The 8,207-nt window shown below is 41.5% G+C and overlaps 1 protein-coding gene across 1 annotated transcript; it reads right to left on the reverse strand.

Moving 5' to 3' along the window:
• Positions 1–1,389: 1,389 nt before the first annotated feature.
• Positions 1,390–7,989, reverse strand: mon1bb (MON1 secretory trafficking family member Bb). Its single transcript, XM_074644384.1, has 6 exons — positions 7,833–7,989; positions 7,180–7,274; positions 6,485–7,084; positions 5,366–6,158; positions 4,442–4,589; positions 1,390–2,689 (listed from the first exon to the last, which is right to left on the reverse strand). Exons 2-6 carry the CDS (start codon positions 7,256–7,258, stop codon positions 2,462–2,464), a joined length of 1,848 nt encoding a protein of 615 aa, XP_074500485.1. The 5' UTR covers positions 7,259–7,274; positions 7,833–7,989; the 3' UTR covers positions 1,390–2,461.
• Positions 7,990–8,207: the final 218 nt, after the last annotated feature.

Raw genomic sequence — 8,207 nt, forward strand, 5'->3', positions numbered from 1 at the left:
GGCCTATTTATTAGTGTGTTCAACAGTTCAACAAGCCCACAGTTTGGTTTGTACGTTATTGAACGTTTTTTTTTTTTTCTTACGGTTCGGTTTTGCATCCCTACTCGGTACTTTGTATTATCGAAGTTCCCCTCCTTTAGGTCAAGCTCTCATTTCAAGACAGAATAGCATAAGAAGAAAAGATAACATGAAGGGTTGAAGTGAAAGTGGCCTTCTCAGTGTCCCACATCTCGGACCGGCTCCTCCACATTTCTAGGAAAACGAAAGGTAATCTGCAAACTAAATATTGCAAGCGCCGAAGAATTTAATGATGCAACATTTTGTGCAATGTCTTCACCTGACAAAGACCTTTTAAGTTTGGGTTTTTGTATGCTGCTTTAGTCGTGCACCTGTACCCATCTGGGGTTGGACGTGCACCCTCTGCTTCATCCAGACTTCTAGACCGTATAGATCAGAACCGGTCGACTGCCGTGAAAAACTTCACTGCAAGTCCTTGTTAGATCCTGAATATGTTGTGAGAGAGTTACTGGAAAATTAAAACAATATTTACCAAGTGTCCACAGTGTATTAGTCACAAGTCACAGCTTGTACTCTCAAGAGTTCATCCTGAAACTTGTCTCTGTATTTACACTTGTTGACCATTTAAAAGGGAAATACTAGGTCACGCAATTTTGAGTAACACTGCCCAAACTAGAGCTGCAATGATTAATCGATTAGTTGTCAACTATTAAATTAATCGCCAACTATTTTGATAATTGATTTGAGTCTTCTTTTTTCTTTTAATCTAGAAAACAATAAGCAGATTAATGGACATTAATGAAAATAACCGTTAGTTGCAGCCCTGGCACAAACACAACATTAGTTTTGGCTAATGTCTTTAAAAGGGTCAGGTGAGGGCTGAAGTTGTACGCAGCAGAAACACCAATCAAAGACACTGACAGTAAGAATATCAATCAAATGTTGCTAATGCTTGGGTCCTTTAATTCCTAATAATGTTCTTGGATGTTTCCTGTAAAGAACTATGTAATATGGTACTAATTACAATATAATTCACTGAAAGAAACCCAAGTAAATATTCATTTATCATTCATTTGCTATTGGAAACTTGATTCTTCATATTTATTGAACTGAATGCTTGCCTCTAGACTAATTTCCCATAATTGCATGTTCAGCTCACCTGCTCTGCTCTGACTAAAAGACTCAAGGTTACGCAAGTAATTAACTGGACGTCCAACTGTCCGTTATTCCTATAATATTAATTACTACCAAATTAAATAGTCCAAGAAACTCATAGAACATGATTACAGAAATGCCAGACCCGCAAAATCAAGTGTTACTTGCTGTGATGGTAATTTGTCATTTCCTAGTAGATAATAAATGAAGTGTAGATTTGTGCAACCTGGGATTTATTTCATAATACTATAGACATACTCTTTAAGACTTGAATTGACAGGGAAATTTCCTCAAAAGACGAGGATGAGGCTACTGTTTATAGACCATCTTTACAAAACTATTATCCAAAACGACAAGTCGCCTGAAGTCACTACTACAACTAGTGTCGACTGATAACCGGACCAGAAGTATCTGCAGGAAAAACACTGCGTGAGCTCGGTGGCGTCTTCTTAGCTTAACTAGATGACGATGAAAACACTAACAATGACAATGATGACGATCATGTAAAGTGGTCAGGTGTAACAGGCTGGGATTTCCTACTTTGTTTTTCTGCACAAAATGTAACCTGATCGTCTTAATTTGAATAAAAACATCAGTGGGATGTGAAACAACGTCATGATTTCACGTTCTGCCAGAGGGACGTGCAACCAAATCCACAGAGTGGCCTGTTCATGACCCTGTATGACGCATCTGGTGGCCCATCCTTGTTCTGGCAGTTCCAGTTGTTGTTATTCCAGTTCATGTTAAGCATCAAAACACAACATACATTCATTTCTTGCATATCCTGTTTTGTAACATGTTTTTGTTTCATGAAAGAAATCTACATCTAAGAACTAGTCTGAAAAAAAGGTAGTTTAAGTTCACTCCTCACCTCAACCTACTGCGCTGAATAGTTATAGCATATGAGCGAACTGTCATCTGTGTGATACATTCACTGTCCGTGAGGAACTTGTCTCTCTTGTTGCAGTAATAAAACAATATAAAAAAAAACATTTAAATATCATTGCAATTCTTTTTTCTACCACAGTTCAATTTAAAACGTACTAACTGCTGTCGTTACTGATCGAAAGCAGCGATGCAATGGCATGCTTTCTTTGTTAAGGTAAAGAAACAATGCTAGCTTGAAAGAGTTCATTCCTTCTTAAATAGTGTAAAACTTCTGTAGTGTTTTGATTCCAGTAGTCAATGTCTGTCAAGTCCAACAAAGTGTCAAAAAAGGGTTTCAAAAAATATCTTGGAACCAGTGTACAAACTATTGTTGAATGAGGCCGAGCGCTGAGAGAGGGTCCTATAGAAGAGATAAGAAGCCGTTATCTGTGGAGTCTTGCTGGTCAGATTTCCCACCTCGAGAGCTCTTGCTGGGGTTTGGGGTGGTTGAATACTTTGGTGGGTATCTGATGAAGAGACGGTCTTCCTCCTTCTTAATCCACCGTAGAAGCTTAGTGATAGCAGTAATAGCGCAGGCCTTCGTCACCAGAGGACTGAAGCAGGTGTACAGCTCAAATTTACTGGTGACCTACAGCAGACAGGAAAGACAGGACATTTTATTTGTTTTTGTTTTTTTAAGGAAACTGAAACGATGAGTCACTGTCCGCATGATTATAAGAATAGTTTGACATTTTGGAAAATGCTATTATTCACTTTCTTGCCGAGAGTTAGATGAATTTCAGCTTCGTCCTGCTGGACAGAGGTTCAGTGTCCCATGGTGGAGAACAAAGCGGTATAAAAATAGCTTTGTTCCAGCAGCCATCGCTCAGATGATGATGAAGTTGTAGCAACATTGCACAGAAGCTATAGAAGCAACGCTTGCTTATTTATTTATTCATATTTATTTTAGGGCTGTCAATCGATTAAAATATTGAATCGTGATTAATTGCATGATTGTCCATAGTTAATCGTGATTAATCGCAAATTAATCGCACATTTTTATCTGTTCAAAATGTACCTTAAAGGGAGATTTGTCAAGTGTTTAATACTCTTATCAACATGGGAGTGGACAAATATGCTGCTTTATGCAAATGTATGTATATATTTATTATTGGAAATCAATTAACAACACAAAACAATGACAGATATTGTCCAGAAACCCTCACAGGTACTGCATTTAGCATAACAAATATGCTCAAATCATAACATGGCAAACTGCAGCCCAACAGGCAACAACAGCTGTCAGTGTGCTGACTTGACTATGACTTGCCCCAAACTGCATGTGATTAGCATAAAGTGGGCACGTCTGTAAAGGGGAGACTCGTGGGTACCCATAGAACCCATTTACATTCACATATCTTGAGGTCAAAGGTCAAGGGACCCCTTTGAAAATGGCCATGACAGTTTTTCCTCGCCAAAATTTAGCCAAGTTTGAAGAATTATTTATCCTCCTTCGCGACAAGCTAGTATGACATGGTCGGTACCGATGGATTCTTTAGGTTTTATAGTTTCATATGATGCCAGTATTAGTGCCGTTATTAAAGCGTTAACATTATTAATGCGTTAACAATGACAACCGTAATTTATTCATTATATTTTAGTGGTTCTAGTGATCAGTGGAGCCTTGAGCATTTCTTTATCATGTTTGTCTATCGTCTTTGTTTGTTACGATGGATACCGTGTCTTTTTACTGAAAACCAAATTTACCTATGGGTACAAATAAAGTAACCTGAACCTGAAGATTGATACTCTCCTATCGGTTCATTACATTTTTAAGCTACAGCCGGCTAACTGAGCTTAGCATAAAGACCGGAAACGGGGAACAGATGGCTTGGCTCTATCCAAAGGTAAAACAAATCTACATACCAGCACTTCTAAGCTCACTTATTAGGTGATGTATATATAGTCACTGTGCCCAGCCAAGAAATAGTCTAGCAGCACATAACCCCCACTCAAACCACAACAGCCAGCTGTTTCCTGTTGTTTCCAGCCATTATGCTAAGCTACCTGTCTCCTGGCAACAGCTTCTAACTGAACAGACAGATAAGCGTAGAACATCGATTTTCTATTCCAACAAAAATGTCTCCTTTAAAGAAATACAAGTATGCACCTGAAAATAATTATTTATTATAATATTTTCTGGTGCATACTTGTATTTTGGGTTTCTACTAGAACATGTTTACAGGGAAAGGAAAGGGGGAAAAAGCTAAAAATCACAACGGGGCTCCTTTAAAAATACTAAAAATATATTCAGACACCCTCATGTCAAAGATAATTGAATACACGCAGAGACAGTATTCAGAAGTTGTGTATAGTGACAGTGATAAACACAGCTACATACCCAGGCTAGTAGAGTTTCCCTCTCAGCGACGTGGTAGATGAGCTTGAGGGGTCGTGAGGTGCTGTGGATGCGGCTGTGCATATAACGATAAAGATCAAGCAGTCTCATCTTCTCCTCTTCACTGGCGTACGGGGCCTCCATCTCTGGGCTACGTGCAGCAAACACATCGTAAAGGTTACAGACAGAAAGGGCATACAATACAACATAAACACAGTGATAAACAGAAACATAAGGGCTATGGTGCTGAACTTATATCCATCATTAAAACTATTGATTTCTGATGAGACAATGTTGCATAGCCTAACAAAACAGCCTTTTTTGCTCTCCGTAACATTATTCTGAGCCATTTAAATACAATTATTATCATTTTAAAGTGCAGAGCTGTGATTATTTGTATAGTTTCACTTTCATTGTCAAGGTTTCGATTGGCTGCTGGCGCATGTAATAAAAGACCTAATGCTTTCGGTTCAGTTCATTAGGAGCTAAGTGGGGTGTGAATTGGAAGGATTAGCGAAGGAGGACAATTTGAATGTCTTACAATTTTTATGTCTCTGTGTCCTTGTTACTGGGAGCTCATTTAAAAAAAAAAAAAATTGTATTCTGAACAGGACACTTTCATTTGTAAACACCAACCACACTAATCTATATTTATTTCTTGGAGGAACTGGGCTTTCAGACTTTCCCCTATTGAAGGTATTACAGATTAAGGAAGTGTTATATTACAGGCACACTTATGAAACCAAAAAGAGGTATTATACAAGACAAATATCTAATTTGTCTACATGTAGTGACATTTGTGTTCTAATGTTTTACAAAAGAACAAATAAATGACTTTTCTTTAATTTTTTTAAACACCAGTTTAAGCTCATATGTCCCCGCTGTAGTTGCATAGATAATGACAGATACACAAACACACACACACACCTGGTGAACTGAGTTAGCTGGCGGTAGGTGTCTGGCACATCAAAGGGCTTGTACATGAAGTGTCTGAGGTCTGAGACGCCCACCTGACTCACGCTGTACGACTGGACTTTGGCAATGAGGCTCAGGGAGTTCAGAGCCGTCATGGCCTCCTCTATCTTCCTCTTGCACTCGGCCACGGCGTAGAAAGCCTCCTTGTCCGTCGAGAGCAGCAGCAGGCAAACAGTGCATTCTGGAGGGTCCAGGTAAGAAATGTATGCATAAAAGTAACAGTCGGGATTAAAGAGGGGGAGGCAGATGGGAGTCCAGATCTCCCCGGCCTGAAAGGCGGAGGAGGCTCCGATGAGGTTGAGCAGGAGGTGGACGTCGGCGGGCTCCAGCCTGGAGTCCTCGATGACAGTCTTTTCTTGGACGATGGTGAGCAGCTGGTTGTTGGCGATGAGGATGGAGAAAACCAGATTGGGGGTGATTGCTTTCTGCAGGATCTGGCTGAGAGAGTCCCTGAGAGAGGAAGCTAAGGGCAAGCAGTGCACTGCTGCTAGCAGGAAGCTGGGGTCGGAATCCACCAGGTTGAGAAGACCGTCCAGGATCTTCTCGGAGCCCGCCAGGAGTCTCCTCAGGTCGTAGTTTTTCTTGTGTTCAAAGATGCGGGTAATGCTGGCCTGGGTGAGCATGCTGATGATCTGGTAGTACACGTAAAGGAGCTCTCCACGCAGCTGTTGCTCCGTCTGGCGACTGCAGGAGACGCACACCAGCACTAGGGGCCCCTTCTGTAAGAACACCACGGTGTGCTCCGCTGATGGGAGGAAGAAAAGACATCAGCAAAGATTAAAGATAATACTGGAAGTAATGGTGAACAATGCCCCCCAATGATCGACAGCTTTGCACTCAAAAATATTGGACAGGAATGTTGTGGACTCGTATTTCTCAATGGCACAGCACTTTTTTTGTCTGACTGGTAATAATTAACTTGCCCTCTATGACAAGCCATAGCGGCCACATTTACTGGCTGCTCCCACCTACAGTCCTCTGTGAATGTCTACACTTGCTGTCATCTATGTAAATAGCAAATTATATTTACAATAATGTTACAAAAAAAAAAAATCACACCAATGCTCTCACCTGAATAGACAGAGCGGATGATATTATCTCCACTTTGAACAAAGGAAACCAGCGCCATCATGACTCCCATTGTGGATGAAAGAGCCTCTTCACTGCCGTATCTGGAATAGATGGGTTTGCCTGCCTCACTCAACACAAAAACATGCTTCCTGTGCTGCCGCCAACTGTCAGATGTCACATCCTCATCACGATGAGAAATAAACGCAGGACATTCCTGGGTGCCCGCCTCCAACAAGGGAGATGACCTTCCCTTCACACCTATCCCTTGCTCCTCCAGCTTGGCCTTGGCCAGCATTGTAACGACAAACTCCCCAGAGTCGCTACGGTCATTGTCAGTGGCAGCATCCTCTGCAGCATCCTCAGCAGCATCCTCGGTAGACAAGTTGTTCTGACTCTCAGAGTTATCTGTCTCCTCAGTCTCTAGCTTTGTTTCCTGGTTAGAAAGGGGCTCTGCATCCAGACTCTGCTCCTCTTCCGTAACATCTGACAGGAGAGAATCTGCAAGCTCCTCTTTGTCAACAGTGGTACTGTCCTTTCTCTCCACCGGATCAGGAAACATGTGATTCCCCAAGAGGGAGAGAGAAGTCGCCAAAGTGTCAGCTGAAATGAAAAACCACACTTAAATTATGAAACGAATGATAAAAAAATGAAGACGTGTGAGCTTCAGATGTTAAGTGTAAGATTCAATAGTTTACCAGGTGGATGGCTCTCACAGGGTGGATCACAAATCTTCACTCCGTGTACCTCTCCTTCTTGATGATTGTCTCTCTCCATGATACCATCCCAGTCACTTTAGGAGATTTAAAAAGAGAAACACCAAAACAATTCTGCATAAACAGCTTTATACATACTAATGCATGTCAGTGGATGTGGATGTAGCTGAACCGTGCATGCAATGACAATCTCTTATGAATAGGAGCACTCATACTGTGGGCAGGTCACATGATAACACAGGGAAAACCAGTTACAGAGAATTACAACTCCCAAGATACCAAACAGACTCAGGAATTTAACAGTGATTGCAGCAGCAGCAGCCTGGCTAATGTTACACTGCAGATACACAGGACAACCTATAGCGCTGGTTTAATAACAGCTTAACTCACTAAAAGCTACTGTTGGCTTGTCTGCTAACTTTCTCACCGTCAAGAAAGCTTACTGCTTCATCCTGATCCATATGTGACTGTGAATACCGATGCAACTCTGTAAATACCGGCTGTAGTTGCATTGCTAATGTTAGCAAGCGACACACACACACAGATCAATTTCATGGCCTCGGCTTCACAGAGAGCAGGCTAGCAAATCCTGGTCAGCTACAATGAGACAGATACAGACAAAGAATACAACTTACGCTGTTGTACCGTCGAAGCGTTGTGTTGAATATCTACTGCGCTACATTAACTTTCATCAGCAGCAGCAGACAAGCTGTCAGCAATGAGAAGCAGAAAACAAGTTCTGCTCTGACGACAGCACACATCCGGAATCTCTGATGACAAGCTGAACCGACCAATCAGGATGCTCGCTGGCAGAGGTTAGCCCCGCCCCCCTCAGGGTACAGTAACCTACATGTTAGTTAGTGATGGGAATTCAGGCTCTTTTTAGTGAGCCAGATCATTTGGCTCAGCTCATCAAGAAGAGCCGGCTCTTTCGGCTCCCAAACGGCTCTGCCTTTTATAATTCAGCCAAATTTAGCGCTGTTTTGACATATGATTAGTATGTTTGCACA

Source organism: Sebastes fasciatus, chromosome 1 (assembly GCF_043250625.1).
Source record: "Sebastes fasciatus isolate fSebFas1 chromosome 1, fSebFas1.pri, whole genome shotgun sequence".
Classification (NCBI taxonomy): Eukaryota; Metazoa; Chordata; class Actinopteri; order Perciformes; family Sebastidae; genus Sebastes; species Sebastes fasciatus.

Coding starts and splice junctions, on each gene's coding strand:
- mon1bb (XM_074644384.1), bottom strand. CDS start 7,258: ATGGAGAGAGACAATCATCAAGAAGGAGAGGTACACGGAGTGAAGATT. Junction 6,159..6,484: donor CATCCGCTCTGTCTATTCAG/GTGAGAGCATTG, acceptor TCCTCCCATCAG/CGGAGCACACCGTGGTGTTC. Junction 2,690..4,441: donor GGGAAACTCTACTAGCCTGG/GTATGTAGCTGT, acceptor TGTCTGCTGTAG/GTCACCAGTAAATTTGAGCT.